The sequence below is a fragment of the Phyllobates terribilis genome, unplaced genomic scaffold (genome assembly GCF_046119375.1).
Source record: "Phyllobates terribilis strain yellow unplaced genomic scaffold, ASM4611937v1 Scaffold_5__5_contigs__length_657084704, whole genome shotgun sequence".
NCBI lineage: Eukaryota > Metazoa > Chordata > Amphibia > Anura > Dendrobatidae > Phyllobates > Phyllobates terribilis.
In genome coordinates this window covers 7236823-7260513 of record NW_027362765.1, presented here as the reverse complement: position 1 = coordinate 7260513, position 23691 = coordinate 7236823, and the positions used below count along the sequence as shown (strand labels likewise).

Below are 23691 nucleotides of genomic sequence, written 5' to 3'. Positions count from 1 at the left end.
GCTCTGCCATCACAGGTCGTACCTACCCCTTACCCAGAGACTTCCCTGATCACTTGCCGTATCTCCCTGTCCGTTCACCCAGAGACTGCCCTGATCACTTGCCGTATCTCCCTGTCCGTTCATCCAGAGACTGCCACCCGCTCCCTTACAAGGGCCGCCCCCTTGTATAGTAGCTCAGAGGTTCCGCCTCCCGGACCCGTTACACTCGTCATGGTCCTCCACGCGGTATAAGACACTCGTCATGGTCCTCCACGCGGTATAAGACACTCGTCATGGTCCTCTACGCGGTATAATGCACTCGCCATGGTCCTCCACGCGGTATAATGTGTAATGCACACGCCCGGACTGACTGGCGTGTGCGTGTTTATGTGGTGATTCCACTGTGCCATGAACCGGAGAGTGCCTGGAGGGGCATAACTAAGTATCTGCCCGATCCGACCAAGGTCGCACAACTGCATACGACGCCAGTGCACCAGGGAGGAACCGAGCAGAGGAACCAGGGTCTACTCCAGGTCAGACTCCGGACACGGCTGTTGACCCACACCGGGGAATACAGGAACAGGCAGACTAGGGCGCAGGCTGGGTAGGGTCCAGTACAGACTGGGAGACAAATTTGAAACCGCAGACGCGGTGGACAGAGCTGAGCAAAGCGAAAACCGCAGACGCGGTGGACAGAGCTGAGCAAAGCGAAAACCGCAGACGCGGTGGACAGAGCTGAGCAAAGCGAAAACCGCAGACGCGGTGGACAGAGATGAGCAAAGCGAAAACCGCAGACGCGGTGGACAGAGATGAGCAAAGCGAAAACCGCAGACGCGGTGGGGACAGGGCTCTGTACACACGGAACAGACTAGAAGGGAAAGGCAGAACCAGATACCCACAGGGTACTTGCAGAGAAGTAGCGAGTGGACCACAAACTCACAAACGGAAGTACAGTGACAACGAGCAAGAGTTAGGTACGAGTTCAGACTCTGCAGAAAAAAGGGAAAGTACGAACATAGAGAAAAACAAAACAGGCTAGGAGAGTATTCAGACAAGAACAGACACAGCAGCAAGATACAGGAGCGGGTCTAGGTATGCGGTCCCTAGAAGGCGGAACAAACAGGCAGGAGCGAGTTCACACAGGCCTGGAAATACAGCCTCCAGGATAGGCAGAAGACAACAAGCTAGAAGATAATACAGACAGGACACAGTTCAGACACGGGAACTGATACCGAAGGCAGGAAACATAAACGGGACCTGGCATATCAGTGACCAAAGGCCAACTGATAGAACACAATGCTCAGGCAGGGATTCATTGGAGCAGCTGGGTTAAATACCAGATGGCAGACAGCAATAGGCTGAGGACGCACAAGGGGTGTGCCTGCAGCAGGTACAAAAAGCAGGAAGTGATCGGGCGCCGCCCTTAAGCAGCAGACACAGAGGCAAACAGACAGCATGGAGGGAAGCCAGGCTAGCAAACTGGACTGGAGATCAAGTGCGCGCTCTTGCACAGTGGGAGATGGACCACTATGCAAGGACGCCGCCAGGTATGTTACAGTACCCCCCCCTTACACCCCCTCTTCTTCAGGCCTGCCAGAATGTTCCGCAGGGAATTCGAGGGCCAATCCTTTACTTCAAGGAGATCACTTCCACTGTCCACCGGAAAAACTGGTCTCCTCTGGGTAGCTAGGATGCTACCTCCTATCCAGCCATCCTCAGCAACAGACGAAACGGGGGGAGTACCAGGAATAGCACACAAGGAAGTCTCTCTCCACTTATTATCAGGTAGCACCCCAGAGGGTTCAGGAGACAACTGGAAGCCCTCCGACGGGTTGGAGGGGTGCAGAGACTCGGGGGTAACCTCTGCTTCGGGGTACATCTTGTCAAGCTCACAGGATGAAATGGGCGAGGTATCCGGTACAAGGTGTAGAAAAGTCACTGTCTCTTTGTTATCAGGTGGTACCCCAGAGGATTCAGGAAACAACTGGGGGTCCTCCGCCGGGTCGGAAGAGTGCAGAGACTCGGGGGTAACCTCTGCTTCGGAGTACACTAGGTCGGACTCACTGGAAGAAGCGGGCGAGGTATCAGATACCGAGTATAGGATAGTCTCTGTCCATTCGCTATCAGGTAGCACCCCGAAGGGTTCAGGAAACAACTGGAGGTCCTCCGCCTGGTCGGAAGGGTGTAGAGACTCGGGGGAAACCTCTGCTTCGGAGAACACTAGGTCGGACTCACTGGACGAAGCAGGCGAGGTATCAGGTGCAGAGTATAGGAAAGTCTCTGTCCATTCGCTACCAGGTAGCACCCCAAAGGGTTCAGGAGACAACTGGAGGTCCTCCGCCTGGTCGGAGGGGTGTAGAGACTCGGGGGTAACCTCTGCTTCGGAGTACACTAGGTCGGACTCACTGAATGAAGCGGGCGAGGTATCAGGTGCAGAGTATAGGAAAGTCTCTGTCCATTCGCTACCAGATAGCACCCCGAAGGGTTCAGGAGACAACTGGAGGTCCTCCGCCTGGTCAGAGGGGTGTAGAGACTCGGGGGTAACCTCTGCTTCGGAGTACCCTTGGACAGGCTCACCTATTAAAGTGGGTGAAGTATCAGATACCAGGTGCAGGAAGTCCTCCTGTGTGGATTCTGGGTGGGCAGCAGTCTCTTCGGGCAGGAGAACTGGTGCGCAACCCACGCACATTACCCATCAGGGCTCCTCCGGGATTCTGGGAAATGAAGCTTCAACAGGGACTTCAAGGTTGGGGTCAGGAGGTCTTTGGGAGGACAGACCCTGGCGTGACGGCTTGCCTGTACGCCTAGCACGTCTGGACTGCCTCTTAAGGTTGGGAGAAGTATTCCGGAGAGCGTAGTCATCCTGTGTGGATTCTGATTGGGCAGTAGTCTCTTCGGGCAGGAGGACTAGTGCGCTACCCACACACATTACCCATCGGGGCTGCTCCGGGATGGGAAGTGAAGCTTCAGCAGGAGCCTCCGGGTTAGGATCATCGAAGACCATTAGAAAGGCCACCAGGAAGGCCATTATGTCGAGGACGATAGGATCCTGTGTTTCCAATAGGGGGTTGATCCATTCCAAGGCATCACCCGCTAGGTTAGACATAATGAATCCCACCTTAACCCGATCGGTGGGAAAACAAAGAGGGTAGAACTTGAAGTGTAGCATGCATTGCTCCACAAATGCACGACTCTGTCTTGGATCCCCATAGTACCGTGGCGGATCTGCAGGAACGAGAGCTGATAGATCCATCTGGACGGGTGCGTAGTTCGCCTGGAACTCAGCTAGAGAAAAAAAAAATTATTTATTTTTAATGCATGTATTCGCTGGAAAACGTCTCAGAGATCGAAGGCCGTGGGGCTCAACGGGAACCATGGCCTGAGCATGCTGTAATGCACACGCCCGGACTGACTGGCGTGTGCGTGTTTATGTAGTGATTCCACTGTGCCATGAACCGGAGAGTGCCTGGAGGGGCGTAACTAAGTATCTGCCCGATCCGACCAAGGTCGCACGACGGCATACGACGCCAGTGCACCAGGGAGAAACCGAGCAGAGGAACCAGGGTCTACTCCAGGTCAGACTCCGGACACGGCTGTTGACCCACACCGGGGAATACAGGAACAGGCAGACTAGGGCGCAGGCTGGGTAGGGTCCAGTACAGACTGGGAGACCAATTTGAAACCGCAGACGCGGTGGACAGAGCTGAGCAAAGCGAAAACCGCAGACGCGGTGGACAGAGCTGAGCAAAGCGAAAACCGCAGACGCGGTGGACAGAGCTGAGCAAAGCGAAAACCGCAGACGCGGTGGACAGAGCTGAGCAAAGCGAAAACCGCAGACGCGGTGGACAGAGCTGAGCAAAGCGAAAACCGCAGACGCGGTAAACAGAGCTGAGCAAAGCGAAAACCGCAGACGCGGTGGACAGAGCTGAGCAAAGCGAAAACCGCAGACGCGGTGGACAGAGATGAGCAAAGCGAAAACCGCAGACGCGGTGGGGACAGGGCTCTGTACACACGGAACAGACTAGAAGGGAAAGGCAGAACCAGATACCCACAGGGTACTTGCAGAGAAGTAGCGAGTGGACCACAAACTCACAAACGGAAGTACAGTGACAACGAGCAGGAGTTAGGTACGAGTTCAGACTCTGCAGAAAAAAGGGAAAGTACGAACATAGAGAAAAACAAAACAGGCTAGGACAGTATTCAGACAAGAACAGACACAGCAGCAAGATACAGGAGCGGGTCTAGGTATGCGGTCCCTAGAAGGCGGAACGAACAGGCAGGAGCGAGTTCACACAGGCCTGGAAATACAGCCTCCAGGATAGGCAGAAGACAACAAGCTAGAAGATAATACAGACAGGACACAGTTCAGACACGGGAACTGAAACCGAAGGCAGGAAACATAAACGGGACCTGGCATATCAGTGACCAAAGGCCAACTGATAGAACACAATGCTCAGGCAGGGATTCATTGGAGCAGCTGGGTTAAATACCAGATGGCAGACAGCAATAGGCTGAGGACGCACAAGGGGTGTGCCTGCAGCAGGTACAAAAAGCAGGAAGTGATCGGGTGCCGCCCTTAAGCAGCAGACACAGAGGCAAACAGACAGCATGGAGGGAAGCCAGGCTAGCAAACTGGACTGGAGATCAAGTGCGCGCTCTTGCACAGTGGGAGATGGACCACTATGCAAGGACGCCGCCAGGTATGTTACATAATGCACTCGCCATGGTACTCCACGCGGTATAATGCACTCGCCATGGTACTCCACGCGGTATAATGCACTCGCCATGGTCCTCCACGTGGTATAATGCACTCGCCATGGTCCTCCACGTGGTATAATGCACTCGCCATGGTCCTCCACGCTGTATAATGCACTCGCCATGGTCCTCCACGCGGTATAATGCACTCGCCATGGTCCTCCACACGGTATAATGCTCTCTCCATGGTCCTGTATGCAGTATAATGCGACAGTATAATGAACTCCCCATGGTCCTCCACGCAGTATAATGCACTCCCCATGGTCCTCAACACAGTATAATGCACCCCATGGTCCTGTACGCAGTATAATGCAGCCCCCCATAGGGTAAAATGCAGCTTCCCCCCCACTATAGGGTAAAATGCAGCCCCCAGTCCTCCAGTTTTATCAGTATTCACTGATTTATAAATAAATACATACTTACCGCTCCTCGTTCCCCACTGCTTCAGTCTCTGCAGCGCGTCTGTGTCATCACCTCAGTAGCTGCCAGCTCCACTGTCTGACAGCGTGGAGCGTCATCACGCCGCTGCGTCAGACGCAGAGGAGGAATGATGGGAGAGAGAGTGTCACATGACGTTCCCTCCTCCATCATTGCTATCAACCAGGGCCGACTCCAGATTTTCGTGGGCCCCGGGCGAAAGAGTCTCAGTGGGCCTTTTAACACATACACCATTCATGATGCACAGATACCGTAGAGAAATATAGGTATAGTACACAGGGCCCAGGCTGTCCCCTCATCCTTCATATACTGTATGCAAACATGCACACGCACACATTACGCAGACACGCACACACACATTACGCAGACATGCGCACACACACAGTACGCAGATATACGCACACACACAGTACGCAGATATGCACACACTCACAGTACGCAGACACGCGCACACACATACAGTACGCAGACATGCACACATACAGTACCCAGACATGCGCACACACACAGTACGCAGACATGCGCACGCGCGCACACGGTACGCAGACATGCGTGCGCGCACACGGTACGCAAACAAGCACACAGACAGTATGCAGACATGCGCACGTGCGCACACAGTACGCAGACATGTGTGCTCGCACACGGTACGCAGACATGTGTGCTCGCACACGGTACGCAGACATGCGTGCTCGCACACGGTACGCAGACATGCGTGCTCGCACACGGTACGCAGACATGCGCGCGCACACGGTACGCAGACATGCGCGCGCACACGGTACGCAGACATGCGCGCGCACACGGTACGCAGACATGCGCGCGGACACGGTATGCAGACATGCGCGCGGACACGGTACGCAGACATGCGCGCGGACACGGTACGCAGACATGCGCGTGGACACGGTACGCAGACATGCGCACACACACAGTATGCAGACATGCGCGCGCACACAGTACGCAGACATGCGCACACACACAGTACGCAGACATGCGCACGCGCGCACACAGTACGCAGACATGCGCACACAGTACGCAGACATGCGAACGCGCGCACACAGTACGCAGACATGCGCGCACACGGTACGCAGACATGCGCGCACACGGTACGCAGACATGCGCGCACACGGTACGCAGACATGCGCGCGCACACGGTACGCAGACATGCGCGCGCACACGGTACGCAGACATGCACACACACAGTACGCAGACATGCGCGCGCACACGGTACGCAGACATGCACACACACAGTACGCAGACATGCACGCACACAGTACGCAGACATGCGCACACACACAGTACGCAGACATGCGCACGCGCGCACACAGTACGCAGACATGCGCACGCGCGCACACAGTACGCAGACATGCGAACGCGCGCACACAGTACGCAGACATGCGCACACGGTACGCAGACATGCGCACGCACACGGTACGCAGACATGCGCGCGCACACGGTACGCAGACATGCGCGCGCACACGGTACGCAGACATGCCCGCCCACACGGTACGCAGACATGCCCGCGCACACGGTACGCAGACATGCGCGCGCGCACACGGTACGCAGACATGCGCACACGGTACGCAGGCATGCTCGCGCGCGCACACAGTACGCAGACATGCTCGCGCGCGCACACGGTACGCAGACATGCGCGCGCACCCACGGTACGCAGACATGCGCGCACGTTACGCAGACATGCGCGTGCACACGGTAAGCAGACATGCACATACACAAACAGATACACAGATAACTACACATACAGACATACGTACATATTTGAACACATTCTTAAAAACACATAAAACAGACATATATATAATATATATATATATATATATATATATATATATATATATATATATATATATATACACACACAGTCATACACACTGACATACACACAAGACACATTAGAAATATACTTAATATGGGGATTGGTGAATCTGGCGACAAGCCTGTGTCCAGTCCAGCTGTGCAGGGCCGCCGGCTTGTCTGATGGCCATCACAGGCCCTGGACCATCCGAGCGGTCCACTCGCCGTTGGGGCCCACACCGCTTCCCCAACATCTCCGCAGGGAGGACCTCCGGCGGTGTTTGATTGCTGGCACTTCATCAGGGGCCCCCTCCTGCTCCACCGGCGCTGCTTAATTGACGGCACTTCATCAGGGCCCCCCTTGGGGCCTCTCTTCATCAGGGCCCCCATCGGGGCCTCCCTTCGTCAGGAACCCCCTCGGGGCCTGCCTTCATCAGGGGCGACACAAGCACAATTAAAAGCGCAGTGTCGCCCCTGCCGTGTCATTACTACAATACACAGCCACACAGCGCACTGCCATGCCTGAAGACAGTGTCGGTGGGAGGCGGCGGCGGCAATCAAGCAGCTGAGCGGTGAGTGAAGGAGGGGGGGACTGCTATGGGGCCCCCCCAACTCACGGGCCCCATAGCAGTCGCTTGGCCTGCCGCCATTGGCGGATGCCACTGGCCGCCGTACTTCCTGCTGGGTTAAGCAAGTGACTTTTAATGGAGAATTTTTGGCATCACTAATCATGTTTTCTGTCATGCAATTTTCTTGTGTAAATACGGTTGAAAAAAAATCATTTGGCATATTCGCTTTTTCCTCATCCACATCCACCATTTCACCCAGACTATTTTTAAGGGGGCAAACACTATCATTTTTTAGTTTTTTACTATTTATCTAGTTAAAGAATATTTTGGGATTATTTTTACTTTCTCTGGCAATGAGTCTCTCTGTCTCAATCTTTGCTGCCTTGATTTAGTTTTTACAGAATTTATTTAATTTTCTGTATTTATTTAATGCCTCATCACTACCTACTTGCTTTAGTACTCTAAATGCTTTCTTTTTGTCACTTATTGCGCCCCTTACAGCTCTATTTAGCCACAGTGGTTTCCTCCTATTTCTAGCATGTTTATTCCCATAGGATATATATTGTGCACAGGTCCTATTCAGGATGCTAATAAATGTCTTCCATTTGCTTTGTGTAGTTTTATGTCTCAGGATAATCTGACAGCAACACCTCAACTGTTCTTGGAATCAGCATAGGGTATTAGTAATTTATTAACTAATTGCCATAAGCAAATAATCCCTCAACTCAAGATTCTCTATTAATATATATATATATTTACCAATAACAATAAAAGAAAATTTGTGCAATTTTAAAATTACAATGAATGTGTGGTCTTTATATGGTCTTGATGTAAAGCATTCTAATTTATTATCGGAGATAAAGACAAAAAGCCGGCACCTGTGTATTTCAATTACCTTGCGCTGCTGATACTGCCTGTGAGCGGCGCTATTGGTGGCCGCTCGCAGGCAGCACGTGACCCCCGGCTGCAGCCGGCGCTGACATCCGCTGATGTCACGACAAGTTGCGGCTGCAGCCAGGGGTCCCTCTTCCGCGTTCCACCAGTGGCTGCTGGGTCACACCTGGCTTCCACCACGCGCTCTCATTCACTGGGAAAGCGTGCGGTGGATGCTGGGTGTGACGCAGGGGAATAACTCCGCCCACAACCCAGCAGCCACCGCGGGGACCCCAGCGCTGAGTCACGCCTCTCTTGTCGTGACGTCAGCGTGGGGTCATGTGCTGACTGTGAGCGGCCACCTGCTCACAGGCAGTATCAGCAGCGCGAGGTAATTAAAAGGAAGGTTGTATTTATCATTAAAACACACTGGCATTTTTTTAAAAGTACCGAACAACCCCTTTAAGCAGCAATGTTACAAAAGCAGCCAGGACACCTCATCCCACGCAAGTAGGGTGCATATCTCAATGGAATCAGTGAGCAATCCTCTGTGTCAGTAAGAGGATAGATAGCACTCACCGACTGTAAAAATACCAGTCTTTATTTCATCACTTTAAAACCTAAGAGCTGGGGAGTAAGTGGAACATATTGTGGATGACGGCCGTTTCGCGCTTCCTTGCGCTTCTACTTGTCTCAAGATGAATGCTATCTATCTTCTTACTGACACGTTCTAATTAGTGATGAGCGAGCATGCTCATTACTCGAGATGCGCGAGCATGCTCGTTACTCGAGATGAGCGAGCATGCTCGTTACTCGAGATTTACAAGCATGCTCGTTACTCGAGATTTACAAGCATGCTCGAGCGAGCACCTAGTATCTTCAGCATGCTCAGAGTAATGTTAAAATCACTCCCGTGTGCATGATTTGCCACTGTTTGACAGCTTTAATACATGTGAAGAATGCTTAAGAAGCAGCCATTTCTCACATGTATTAAAGCTGTCAAACAGTTGCAAATCATGCACACAGGAGTGATTTTAACATAACACCGAGCACGCTGAAGATACTTGGTGCTAGCTGAAAGGGTTAACAGAACATACTCGCTCATCACTAGTTCTAATTTATTAATTTGTCACCAGTGAGAGAAACTATATTATCTTTTCCATGGTATCACCTATATTCATTGATAATGAACACGTCCACTAGAGGGCGTCTCCTACTAGTTTGACGTCTCACTGCCAATAGTTCCCATATAATGAGGGACTAACCACATTACTGGTAGCAGAGAGGTTCTGGAAAAGTGAAAATGGCTCCTCGTCCCCCAAAAGAAATTCAGCAAATTCTACTCTCCCTAATGCAAATGCTCCCCTCCCTTCTGAGCACCACAGTGTGCCCAAACCGCAGTTAGCGTCCATATGTTTGGCATTTCTGTAGCGATGAGAGTCGGCCTAATTAACTGGTGCATGTCTCCAGAAGCATGAGCTGGGCACTATGTACAGGCACTACTATGTACTGGGTACTACAACGGCAGTTTGCAATTTTCACTCAGCAACATCCACTGCTGCTTGTTTCTGGAAAACACCCATGGAGTCAAAGTCTTCACTACACCTGTAGGTAAATTCCCAAAGGGATATATTTTCCAAAATGGGATCACTTGAGGGGGTATTCTGTTCTTCTAGCACTTAGGGGCTTTTTATATGGAATCCTTTGCTCTAGGAGGCGAATAGTGTTCCGTCCTTCCCGAGTCTCGCCGTGTGGCTAAGCAGTACTGTACAGCCACATATGGGGTATTTCTACATTGAGCAGAAATTGTGCGATTAATTTTGGTGCCATTTTTATCCATTTCCCAGTGTGAAAATGTAAAATCAAGGGCTAAGACAAAATTTTAGTGGGAAAAATATTATTTTTTCTTCACTGCCCAATAGTATAAAATTCTGTGACCCCCCCCCCCCCCCGTGGTGTCAATATGATCACTGCACCCCTAGATTGATTCATTGAGAGGTTTAGTTTGTAAAATGGGGTCTCTTATGGGGGAGGTTCTATTGTTCTGGCACCTCAGGGGCTCTGCCAATGTGATATGGCACCCTCAAACTAGTCCAGCAAAATCTGAACTCCAATATGGCACTTTTTCCCTTCTGAGCTTTGCACTGTGCGTCAAAAGTAGTTTTCTTCCACATATGGGGTATCGGCGTACACAGGAGAAATTACACAACAAATTTTCGGGTCCATTTTCTCCTGCTATCCTTGTGAAAATGAAAAAAATTGGGGCTAAAACAACATTTTTGTGGGAAAAATATATTTTTTTCATTTTCACAGATCAACGTTGTAAAATTTTGTGAAGCACCTGTGGTTTCAATGTGCTCACCACACATCTAGATAAGTTCCCTGAGGGGTCAGGTTTCCAAAAAGAGGTCACTTCGTGGGAGTTTTTCACTGTTTAGGCAAATCAGGGGCTCTCCAAATGCGACATGACACTCGCAGACCTGAAAGGTCTTGAAATTACTGTTGCAGAAGGTCCTTCAGCTGCTCAGCTCCTGCAGCCTCCGGTTTCTGTGATTGGGGAGGATGCGGTGTCAGCTTTCTCCTCCATCACAGGAAGCTGCCTCCGGACTATAAGACGCACACACTTTTTAACAAGTTTTTTTTGTTAAAAAATGCATTTTATAGTCCAAATAATAAGGTAGATAAATTCCTTAAGGGATCTAGTTTCCAAAATTGGTTCACTTGTGGAGGTTTTCCTCTGTTCAGGCACATCAGGAGTTCTACAAACATGACATGACACCTGCAGACCATTCCATCAAAGAAACGTCATTCCTTCCTTTCTGAGCCGTGTCGTACGCCCAAAGAGTAGTTGTCCCCCACATATGGGGTATCTGCATACTCAGGGGAAATTGCACAATAAATTGTGTGGTGCAATTTTTCTTGTTACCCTTTTGAAGAAGCAAAATGTGGGGCAAAAAAACATTTTTGTGGGAAAAATTAGATTTTCTATATTTTCACGGCTCAACATTATAAACTTCTGTGAAGAACATGGGGTTCAAGGTGCTCACCATACTTCTAGATAAGTTCCTTGAGGGGTCTAGGTTCCAAAATGGTGTCACTTGTGGGGTGTTTCCACTGTTTAGGCACATCAGGGGCTCTCCAATCGCGACATGGCGTCCGCTAATTATTCCAGCAAATTTTACATTTAAAAAGTCAAATGGCGATCCTTTTCTTCTGAGCCCTGCCATGGTCTCAAAAAGTTGTTTTCCCCTACATGGGATATCAGCATGCTTAAGAGAAAATGCACAACAAATTTTGGGGTCCATTTTCTCCTGTTGTGAAACTAAAAATTTCCTTCCACATTCCATTAATTCCTGTGAAACACCTGGAGGGTTACTAAACTTCTTGAATGTCGTTTTGAGCACCTTGAGGGATGCAGTTTTTAGAATGGTGTCACTTTTGGGTATTTTCTGTCATATGCATATTGACAAATTACCGAGAGGGTAAAAAAAACCCTGGTTGAGGGGTGTATAAAAAAATGTCTTATTACTGCTTTACTAAAATGTGGTAAAGAAGTAAATTAAAACTACACTAGTTTGTCTGTGCCCTTACTGTGATATTAAGTCTCTAGAAACTGTATAGTATTACGATACATCTGATATCATGAGCTCATTATATTCATTATAGTTTTCCTCTGTCTGCAGTTTATAGATTAATTGATCAGATTATTTACTAGGACATACACAGGTTCCCTAGTGCTACCAAAAATATATACATAGCCACCCCAACACGTTTCGCCATGTCTGGCTTCCTCAGGGAGCTGGGGCTATTAGTGGCTGGACAGAGCCTGCGCCGCCAAGAGCTTCTTCCAACGTCTTCCATCACCAGCACTGCCTGCAGAATGAATAAACGGTAATTACTTACCGGTAATTTGATTTTCCTGAAACCCATGACAGCACCATACGAGAGTGTAGGATCCGCCCCTATTACCGGACAGGAAGCCATGAGCACAAAATAAGAAGGCAACTCCCACTTCCTCCTTCAATGCCACCCCAGCGTGAGAGAATTCTCCTGATTGTTTAGATCATCGTGGGACACTCGATTTGGACTACTACGGAGGGGTAAGGATAAAATTGTGGTTTATTATTTTATATTTTATTACAGGTGATCGATGGCTTCGGGGAATTAGGTGTCTAGGTGAGTATAGGTGTATTTTTTTATTTTTTACTTTATTTTATGTGGCGATCGGCGGGCACAGGTAATGTATAAACTAATTTATTTTAGGTAACCACTGGCCACCAATGAAATGTATTTAAAATTTATTGGCGACCAAAAACAAACAAAAAAATATGGGGGCCTAAAAAAATAAAACATGTATAGGGCCAAAAATATAAACCTATGGGGGCCAAAATAACATATGGGGCAGTTTAAAGGACACAGTAGGGCAATTTAAATAGCAGGATCAGGCTGATGGGAACTACTGCTCCCATCGAGCTGGCACGAGTGGACGGGGGACAGACATAGGCCGATGGGAGTAGTAGTGTCACATCGGCCTATGTCTGCCTGCACGCAGACACCGCGCACACACCAATTATACATCATACCACATACATCAGGGAGCGAGGAGCGCAGCACAGAACGGGAAAGCCGGCGGTATAGTCTTTTCACTGCCGGCTTCCCCGCCCGGGTCCTTCACTCCCCGCTCCTTGGTGCTGCGCTCCCCGCCCGGTCCTAACTTAGGATCGGGATGGGAGGCTGCGGGGAAGCAGTATGGGGCTGTGTGATTGTTTAAAAGCCGGCGGCTTTTTACCGCCCGCCGGCTTTTAAACAATCAGGAGAATTCTCCCACGCTGGGATGGCATTCTGATGACAGGCTGGATCGCAGCTGAGCGCTGCCATCCAGCTTGTCATCCTTCAGAGACACTGCAGAGTGCAGGCATTATGGGAACTTCCAATTCCGGTATCCGATATTCTAAAAGTATCGGAACTCCGATACCGCGAATATCGGTCGATACCCGATATTTCAGTATCGGAATGCTCAACACTATTCAGGAATGATTGTATTTACACTATTCCCCTATAATAGCATTAATTCTGCAACTTTATAATCCAACCATGTAGATTGTTAGATGAAAATAGTTCAAATGAAAAATAGATTAGTTTTCAAGCAAAGAAACTAAGTAAACTGAGTGATAACCATCACCTCTGATACCCTTTTTTTTTTCCAAAGCAACTCATTCAGAAAGAGATCTAGATCTCTTACGGTATTGGACAAATCTCAGATGGTCTTAAGCTAAGGTATTAGCATCCCGTCCCGTTAAACATGTACCTTAAGTACGTATCATCCTTTGCTTGAGTAATAATCAGAACAGTCTTACCTCAGTGTGAAGGCATTCGTCTTAACTAGCAAAGATGCTTCTCCTTCACCACAGGAGTCTCACCGATACAAGGACATTTTAACTCATCCACTAATTCCTCCTTTTATAGGTTTATTGCAGCGCTGCCATCTTATCACTCCAAGAGCGCACTGACTGGATATTTAACCAACTCGCCACTTAGTTGAGTCTACCAGTTTATGACTTTAATCGCAAGAATACATAGTGTAATATGGTTCCATTGACTTAATTTCCAATTTGTCCATCTGCACTTCTAACTGGGAGGATACACTGGTCTTGAAATAATTTTACCAGATCCTGCATAATCATGTCTGTCGGGCAACTCCATTAGGAAGATGGACTGGGATATTTACTGGTTCGTCAGTCCCATACCAGCGAGTCCAACTCATACCTCCCTTAGTAGGGCAAGCCGTTAGTGCTGCCCGACTCAGTACAATCAAGTTTATCTTTCCATTCCGAATCAGGAGGGTAGATTGAGGCAATTTTTGGATTATCAACCATAGTTACCAGTGAGTCCAGCTCGCACTTCCCTTAGGAAGGCTGATCGGTATAGTGCTGCCTTACTTGGCACAATCAAGTTTATCTTACCATTCCATACCAGGAGGGTAGTTTGGGGCAATTGGTAGTCTATCAACCAACTCATACCTCCCTTAGGAGGTCAGACCGGTATAGTGCTGCCCTCTTGGCACAATCAAGTTTCTTATCACTGTAAGCCAGAAGGGTAGATTGGGGCAAATGTTGGATTTTCAGCCCCCCACCGGTGACTACAACTCGCAGCTCCTCCTACCATTTCCTATCAGGGGGATAACCGTGAGGCTCAATGCACAAACCATGAGTCCTAGCCGTGAGGCTCAATACACAAGCCATGAGGCCTAGCCTTGAGGCTTTATACACAAGCCATGAGGCCTAACCATGAGGCTCAATACACAAGCCATGAGGCTTAGGCCAAAAAAACGTAGGTAGGTACGGAATCATTAAATTTAGATTCTTCCAGACTGATGTTATCATTTCAGCGCCCAACTGGGCCCCTGCTCATTGCCACTCACTAGAGGTAGCTATAGAACTCAGCATGGTGTTCCATGATTCACTGGTGTTCCATGATTTACGGCTGCTCCAGCCGTGAGCTCCAGGCTTCTACATCCTTGAGGACAGGAAACCACATTGAAGGAGGAAGTGGGGGTTGCCTTTTTATTTTGTGCTCAGGGCTTCCTGTCCGGTAATAGGGGCAGATCCTACTCTCTCTCGTATGGTGCTGTCATGGGGGAAGGGAAAAAGGTGGCTCCTGGTGACAGAAGCAGATGTCACAGTAGGAGATCCCAGAGGAGATAGGACACACCATTTGCAGAAGCTCTTATATGACACAATGGCAGAAAACCAGATCAGTAGAAATCACCTTAAAGTGGCTCCATTTTGGAAATTATAACCCTCAGTGAATTAATCTATAGGAGTAGTGACTATTTTGACTCCAAAGCCACTTTCCTGAAATTAGCACGCTGTGGATGTTGTAGAGTGAAAATTGCACATTTGTTGTTTTATAACCCAACACATAGTGTCCGGATTGTGCTCCAGGAGACACACACCATCAATTAAGTGGGTTCTTCTCACTATAGTAATGCCAAATACATGGATGATAAATGTGGTTTGGGCACACTGCAAAGCTCAGAACAAGGGGGAGATTTGACTTTGGGAGAGCGGATACTGCTGGATTGGTTTATGGAAGCCATGTTGCTTTTCAAGAGCCTTTGAGCCACTAATAATGTGGAAACCTCTGTTTTTCAGATGATGGACCTGAGTGAGGACTTGTTTTTTTGTGAGATGAGAAGTTTTTCTTGGTATTATTTTCGCTTACATAACATTGTTTGGTGGCTTTTTATTCCATATATGGGAAGCAGAATGAACAAACAATTGAACACCACGCTCTTCTGGTTCATCCTATGAGGTTATCTATTAGACTGTGAACTGTCATTGTCTTGGTGAATAATTCAATTTTTTTGCATAACTTCCCATTTTTACAGACAGTTTAAGTAGAAATGTTCAAAAATATATAGTTACATGGATTTTTTATTAAAAAATAATAATTGGTTTTATTATTGGCAGATGATTGTACCAGGAGATCAGAGGGACAGCTGACATCTTCAATTTTCAAATCAGATAATTTTGAGATCTCAGAGGATACAATTGAAGTGAATGCCATTACTCCAGATATACCATCATCCCTTCACATCAAAGATCTGTCTTCTGATCCTTTGAAACAGATCCTGTCTTCTGATTCATTACCGACTACTCAGAAAAATCAGAGTCACAAAATAAGCATTAAAAAACAAATTGCTCCTAAAGCAAAGAAGCCATTTTCACGTTCAGAATATAGAAATAGTTTTCCCCTCAAAAAGTCTTTTCTTAAGCATGAAAAAATTCACAAAGCGAAGAATAGATTTTCTTGTTCCAAGTGTGGGAGATGTTTTAATCAGAAATCAGATTTTGTTAGGCACCAGATAACTCACACAGGAGAGAAGCCATTTTCCTGTTCAGAATGTGGGAAATGTTTTACAAAGAATTCAGATCTTATTGGACATCAGAGAACTCACACAGGGGAGAAGCCATTTTCATGTTCAGAATGTGGAAACTGCTTTACAGTGAAATCAAATCTTATTGCACATCAGAGAACTCACACAGGGGAGAAGCCATTTTCATGTTCAGAATGTGGGAAATGTTTTATAAAGAAATCAAATCTTATCAGCCATCAGAGAACTCACACAGGGTTGAAGCCATTTTCATATTCAGAATGTGAGAAATGTTTTGTACAGAAATGAAATCTTATTGCACATCAGAGAATTCACACAGGGGAGAAGCCATTTTCATGTTCAGAATGTGGGAAATGTTTTGTACAGGAATCAAATCTTATTAGACATCAGAGAATTCACACAGGGGAGAAGCCTTTTTCATGTTCAGAATGTGGGAACTGTTTTACATTGCAATCAACGCTTATCGACCATCAGAGAACTCACACAGGGGAGAAGCCATTTTCATGTTCAGAATGTGGTAAATATTTTGCAAAGAAATCAAATCTTATCAAACATCAGAGAATTCACACAGGGGAGAAGCCATTTTCATGTTCAGAATGTGGAAAATGTTTTGTACGGAAATCAAGTCTTATCAAACATCAGAGAACTCACACAGGGGAGAAGCTTTTTTCCTGTTCAGAATGTGGGAAATGTTTTACAGAGCAATCAACGCTTATCGAACATCAGAGAACTCACACAGGGGAGAAGCCATTTTCATGTTCAAAATGTGGGAAATGTTTTAACCAGAAAGCGCATCTTGATAGCCACCGGAGAACCCACACAGAGGAGAATGCCGCAGCTACACCCAACTAGTCTCTGTACAGACTAGAAAGGCCCTAGCTGCACAACTAAAAATACTACGGACCTAATTCTCTAATTGAGGAGTTTCTCGTACCTCCTGAGGAACCAGAGGGGAGGCCACAACATACTGTCAACCAGGGGAAAGGAAAGTATGAAGTAAAATACGAAAACCCTGAGTTAGAAACTAAAACACATTCATATAGGGCAAAGAAGGCAAGCTAAGGAGAACCACAAATAAAAAGAACAAGTATAATCTCCCAGAAACCTAACATTGTTAGAATGAAAAGGTACTGGGAGGGAAAGCAAACTGACCGGAAGGATAGTTTCACCTTTGTGGTGAAACTTATACAATTCATCCCCACCAACTGTAAATGTAAACCTGTCCGTTTATAATGACCACGGACAAGATAAAGATTCCCAACTCACATCAGGACCACAAGATCCCAGGTACTTTCAGCTGCATCACAACTAATGTAGTGTACTTAATTATATGTACCAAAGGTCCAACTGGGGGTCTGTATGTAGGGGAGACAAGGCAAAAACTTAGAACAAGGATGAATTCTCATCGCCACACAATAAAAGAAAAAAAGAATAGATCTACTTGTGGCCAAACATTTTTGTATCCCTGATCACAGCATCATGGACATGAAATTACTTGTATTAAAAGGTAACTTCAAATCTCAGAGAGACAGAGTTATGACAACCTTTGACACACTCGGAGCAGGAATGAATGTGTCACTTGGATTTATGTCTTTTTACTAGTGATGAGCGAATACATTCGGCACTATTCTTTACTCTCACGAATAGTACACAATTCAGGCTCTTCGACGAGTCATTAGCTATTCACCTCGGTATATTCGAGTGACCCGCCCAGCATGTTTGGCGCTTTATTTGCAGCCAATGAACATGCTGGGCTTGCTTGCCAATCACAGTAATGCCGTTGCCATCTTTGTTGTGGCATTACTGTGATTGGCTGGCCTTACAGCATCGTAGGGGGATATTTAAGCCCTGCCGGCGCCATCTTGCGCATTTTACATGCGGACTCAACGTAGTGTGAATGTAGGGAGAGTGAAAGCAGCGTATAGGGAGTGTTTCTGAGTCCAAAAAGCTCTTTTAAGAGCTACTTAGAGTGAAGATTAGTTCTCTGTTAGGTTCAGATAGCGTAGGGTGAGATTTAATACGAGGGAGAGGAAAAGGGAGGCAGGGTGTTAGCATTGCAAGTACATGCTGCAGATCTCTGCTAGGTTGCATTGTGTATAGTCAGAAGCATATAAACCGAAGAACATGGCGGTATAGATAAACCATAGTTCATATGTGGGCACTCCCAATAAAGTACAAGCTACAAAAAGAGTGGAGTGACAGAGCCCCAAAAAGAGTCAGGTCACCATCATAATGTTTTATTGTGTATCCAAAATCTAAAAAGAAGGTCCCACGGACACTCCTAAATAGAGCACAACCAATAAAATAGTATGTCATGGGTGAAAACTACAAAAAGGACAGAGAGACAACCATGTGAGTCTACAAATATAGGTACATGAAAAGAAGAGACAATATTATCAATCCAAGTATCAATAATTCCAGTTACCAAGTAAATGGACAACGTAACTTACAATTAATTACATTAAATGTCCTATGTTAATCCATTCCTGGACACTTCAACATGAATAAACAACCAAAATATCCAGATCAATATGTACTAAACGTCTGGACAATGAAGAGATACCAGCTGCTTATAAAAGATATAGATTTTATTTAATCAAATTGATAAAACCAATTAACAAGACAGGGCAACAACCTCTATAAGGGAGTGACACATACATGAGCTGGGAGGGAAAATTAACCCCCCTAAAAAGGCCAAAAAATTGAACATCACTAATAAACAAGAAATGAATTAATATAATGCCATATACGTATACATACAATGTACTTGTTACTAAGTGACATGAATCATGCACATGATGGTAACATAGATTCTCAAAAATTAATTTAAATCAATACTGAAGAGACTATCCTAATGGAAAAATTCACAAAATACAGCCTAAAATGCCAACGTTTAAGGTGCCAGTGCTTAAGTGACTATGATGGTCATACAGGTAATGGATTGCTATGTCATGATGTAAAACAGGCCTATGAATACAGATAAACTGCAGGCTTGATCAATCATATATACACAGAGTAAAGTTACCTAGTCAATCCGCTGTCACCACATGCAGTGTCCTCCCCACCCCGACACCGTTTCGCCAATGCTTCTTCCGAGGGCCTGTCTATAAAAATAGGGGCCGTGATATATAAATATTACACCATCCAATAAAAAATTGCCACGTCGGAGTGTCCGCATTATTGCTTGTTGTCACATGCCTGGAGTGGGTGGCGCATACACGCATCGGTCCGTCCCTTATGGCAAATGGGACTTCCTGAGAAGCGCGCCGTGACCAGCATGCTGAAACGCATAGCGGTCACGTGTGCCGGAAGTCTGAAGGGATATGTGCGCTCTATCAATCTATCAATTTGGATTCAGTCAAGGGGTATAGGGCCCAGGACATAGAGAGATCTATATATAAAATGTAATAGGACATTCCTCATACAATATAGGGAATCGAAGGAGAGAAATATAGTAAATATTCCCGAATAGAAATAAATATAAAATAAAAACCCAGTTTGGAACACTTATCTTAATGAGCATTAAAGACCAAATTATAAAAAGAAAAAAGTGCCTAGTGCAAAGAGTATGTAGTATTGTGAAACCCATACTATATAAAAACAAGCTAGGATAGCTATATATTTCCAATTTTATATAAATAAAGTGCATAAGTGCTCAATATAAGGGCAAGGGTAGTGACTAGGGTTGAGCGAGTATGTTCTGTCCGAGTATGCTCGGGCCGAGCATCCGAGTATTTACAGCTGCTCGGTGATATGTTTGAATCGCTCCCGTGTGTATGATTTGCAACTGTTTGACAGCTTTATTACATGTGAGGAATGTGTAAGAAATAGACATTCCTCACATGTAATAAAACTGTCAGTCGCAAATCATGCACACGGGAGCGATTCAACCATATCACCGATCAGCTGTAAATACTCGGAGCTTGGCCCGAGCATACTTGGCAAAAGGTTTAATAGAACATACTCGCTCAACACTAGTAGTGACCCTAGATAGTCCATACACATTAAAAAGAAATATAACTTAAATACCCCAAAACCTACAATAAATATGCAAAAGTTGATACATAACATAAATACAGTGGGTACGGAAAGTATTCAGACACCTTTACATTTTTCACTCTTTGTTTCATTGCAGCCATTTGGTAAATTCTAAAAAGTTCATTTTTTTCTCAGAAATGTAGACATTTTTGCAAATTTATTAAAAAAGAAAAACTGAAATATCACATGGTCATAAGTATTTAGACCCTTTGCTCAGTATTGAGTAGAAGCACCCTTTTCAGCTAGTACAGTCATGAGTGTTCTTGGGAATGATGCAACAAGTTTTTCACACCTGGATTTGGGAATCCTCTGCCATTGTTCCTTGCAGATCCTCTCCAGTTCCGTCAGGTTGGATGGTGAACGTTGGTGGACATCCATTTTCAGGTCTCTCCAGGGATGCTCAATTGGGTTTAAGGTCAGGGCTCTGGCCGGGCCAGTCAAGAATGGTCACAGAGTTGTTCTGAAGCTACTCCTTTGTTATTTTAGCTGTGTGCTTAGGGTCATTGTCTTGTTGGAAGGTGAACCTTCAGCCAAGTCTGAGATCCAGAGCACTCTGGAAGAGGTTTTCATCCAGGATATCTCTGTACTTGGCCACATTCATGTTTCCTTCAATTGCAACCAGTCATCCTGTCCCTGCAGCTGAAGAACACCCCCATAGCATGATGCTGCCACCACGATGTTTCACTGTTAGGATTGTATTGGGCTGGTGATGAGCACTGCCTTGTTTTCTCCACACATACCGCTTAGAATTATCACAAAAAATTCTATATTCGTCTCATCAGAACATAGAATCTTATTTCTCATAGTCTGGGAGTCCTTCATTTGTTTTTGAGCCAACTCTTTGTGGGCTTTCATATGTCTTGCACTGAGGAGAGGCTTCCGTAGGACCTCTCTGCCATAAAGGCCCGACTGCTGGAGGACTGCAGTGATAGTTGACTTTGTGGAACTTTCTCCCATCTCCCTACTGCATCTCTGGAGATCAGCCACAGTGATCTTGGGGTTCTTCTTTGCCTCTCTCACCAAGGCTCTTCTCTCATGATTGCTCAGTTTGGCTGGACGGCCAGGTCTAGGAAGACTTCTGTGGTCCCAATCTTCCATTTAAGTATTATGGAGGCCACTGTGCTCTTAGGAACCTTGAGTAATGCAGAAATTCTTTTGTAACCTTGTCCAGATCTGTGCCTTGCCACAATTCTGTCTCTGAGCTCCTTGGGCAGTTCCTTTGAGCTCATGATTCTCATTTGGTCTGACGTGCACTGTGAGCTGTGAGGTCTTATATAGACAGGTGTGTGCCTTTCCAAATCAAGTCCTATCAGTTTAATTAATCACAGCTGGAGTCCAATGAAGGAGTAGAACCATCTCAAGGAGGATCACAAGGAAATGGACAGCATGTGACTTAAATATGAGTGTCTGAGCAAAGGGTCTGAATACTTATGACCATGTGATATTTTAGTTTTTTCTTTTTTAATAAATTTGCAAAAATTTCTACATTTCAGTTTATTTTTTCAGTCAAGATGGGGTGCAGAGTGTACTTTAATGAGAAAAAAAATGAACTTTTTAGAATTTATCAAATGGCTGCAATGAAACTAAGAGTGAAAAATTTAAAGGGGTCTGAATACTTTCCGTACCCACTGTATATATTAGTATAAAATAACCCCTATACATTTAAGAACCACATCTAACCTATTGATACATTAATTCACATAGTCGACTATATTGTCACTGTAGACTTCTATCCCTCACTTATAGGGTCATCCGCGAGGATAGACGCGCAACTGCCTTGCTCGTACAGTTGAGCTGGTCCCCCAGCCACTGGAAACGGACATCCCGCACGACCCATCTACCCAGGCAAAAGCTTTCCTAAGGATGAATAAAAACAATTAAAAACAAGCACCAATACATATACAATAAAACCATAAGATATTAAAAGAAACCCCCATCTACTCATTAGCCTCTATTATAGGAAGGAACTGAACGCAAAGCTTTCATTTAAGTCCTGCCGGTGCTAGGGTACCCAGTCGATAGATCCACTTACTCTCCAATTGTGCTAAAATCCTCCCCAGGTACCATCCTCTTGCTCCCATGGTGACTTGATCAATATCTATGATGCGGAATTCTCTTGGGCTGCATTGATGGTGATGTAAAAAATGGTGTGGTAAAGTTTTGAGAGTGCTAGGGTTTTCCACCGTTTTGGCTTTGATAATGTCCCTAACATGCTCTCTTACTCAAATTTTGAATTCTTTAGTAGTAAGTCTGACTTATGCTGTGGTGGCCAAAAGTATTGGCACCCCTGCAATTCTGTCAGATAATACTCAGTTTCTTCCTGAAAATGATTGCAATCACAAATTCTTTGGTATTATTATCTTCATTTAATTTGTCTTCTATGATAAAACACAAAAAGAATTGTCCTAAAGCCAAATTGGATACAATTCCACACCAAACCTAAAAAAGGGGGTGGACAAAAGTATTGGCACTGTTTGAAAAATCATGTGATGCTTCTCTAGTTCGTGTAATTAACAGCACCTGTAACTTACCTGTGGCACCTAACTGGTGTTGGCAATAACTAAATCACACTTGCAGCCAGTTAACATGGATTAAAGTTGACTCAACCTCTGTCCTGTGTCCTTGTGTGTACCACATTGAGCATGGAGAAAAGAAAGAAGACCAAAGAACTGTCTGAGGACTTGAGAAACCAAATTGTGAGGAAGCATGAGCAATCTCAAGGCTACAAGTCCATCTCCAAAGACCGGTATGTTCCTGTGTCTTCCGTGTGCAGTGTCATCAAGAAGTTTAAAGCCCATGGCACTGTGGCTAACCTCCCTAGATGTGGACGGAAAAGAAAAATTGACAAGAGATTTCAACGCAATATTGTGTGGATGGTGGATAAAGAACCTCAACTAACATCCAAACAAGTTCAAGCTGCCCTGCAGTCCGAGGGTACAACAGTGTCAACCCGTACTATCCGTCGGCGTCTGAATGAAAAGGGACTGTATGGTAGGATACCCAGGAAGACCCCACTTCTTACCCCGAGACATAAAAAAGCCAGGCTGGAGTTTGCCAAAACTTACCTGAGAAAGCCTAAAACGTTTTGGAAGAATGTTCTCTGGTCAGATGAGACAAAAGTAGAGCTTTTTGGCAAAAAGCATCAACATAGAGTGTGGAGGGAAAAAAAAGAGGCATTCAAAGAAAAGAACACGGTCCCTACAGTCAAACATGGCGGGGGTTCCCTGATGTTTTCGGGTTGCTTAGCTGCCTCTGGCACTGGACTGCTTGACCGTGTGCATGGCATTATGAAGTCTGAAGACTACCAACAAATTTTGCAGCATAATGTAGGGCCCA

At 46.1% G+C, this 23691-nt stretch overlaps 1 protein-coding gene across 1 annotated transcript in view; it reads left to right on the top strand.

Moving 5' to 3' along the window:
- LOC141270824 (uncharacterized) overlaps window positions 1-20002 on the top strand; it is a 42330-nt gene extending 22328 nt beyond the window's left edge. Inside the window, exon 4 of the mRNA XM_073680926.1 lies at window positions 15893-20002. Coding sequence (XP_073537027.1) covers window positions 15893-16605 — 713 coding nt within the window. The 3' untranslated portion in view covers window positions 16606-20002. The remainder of the gene's footprint in view (window positions 1-15892) is intronic.
- The last annotated feature ends 3689 nt before the right edge of the window (window positions 20003-23691 follow it).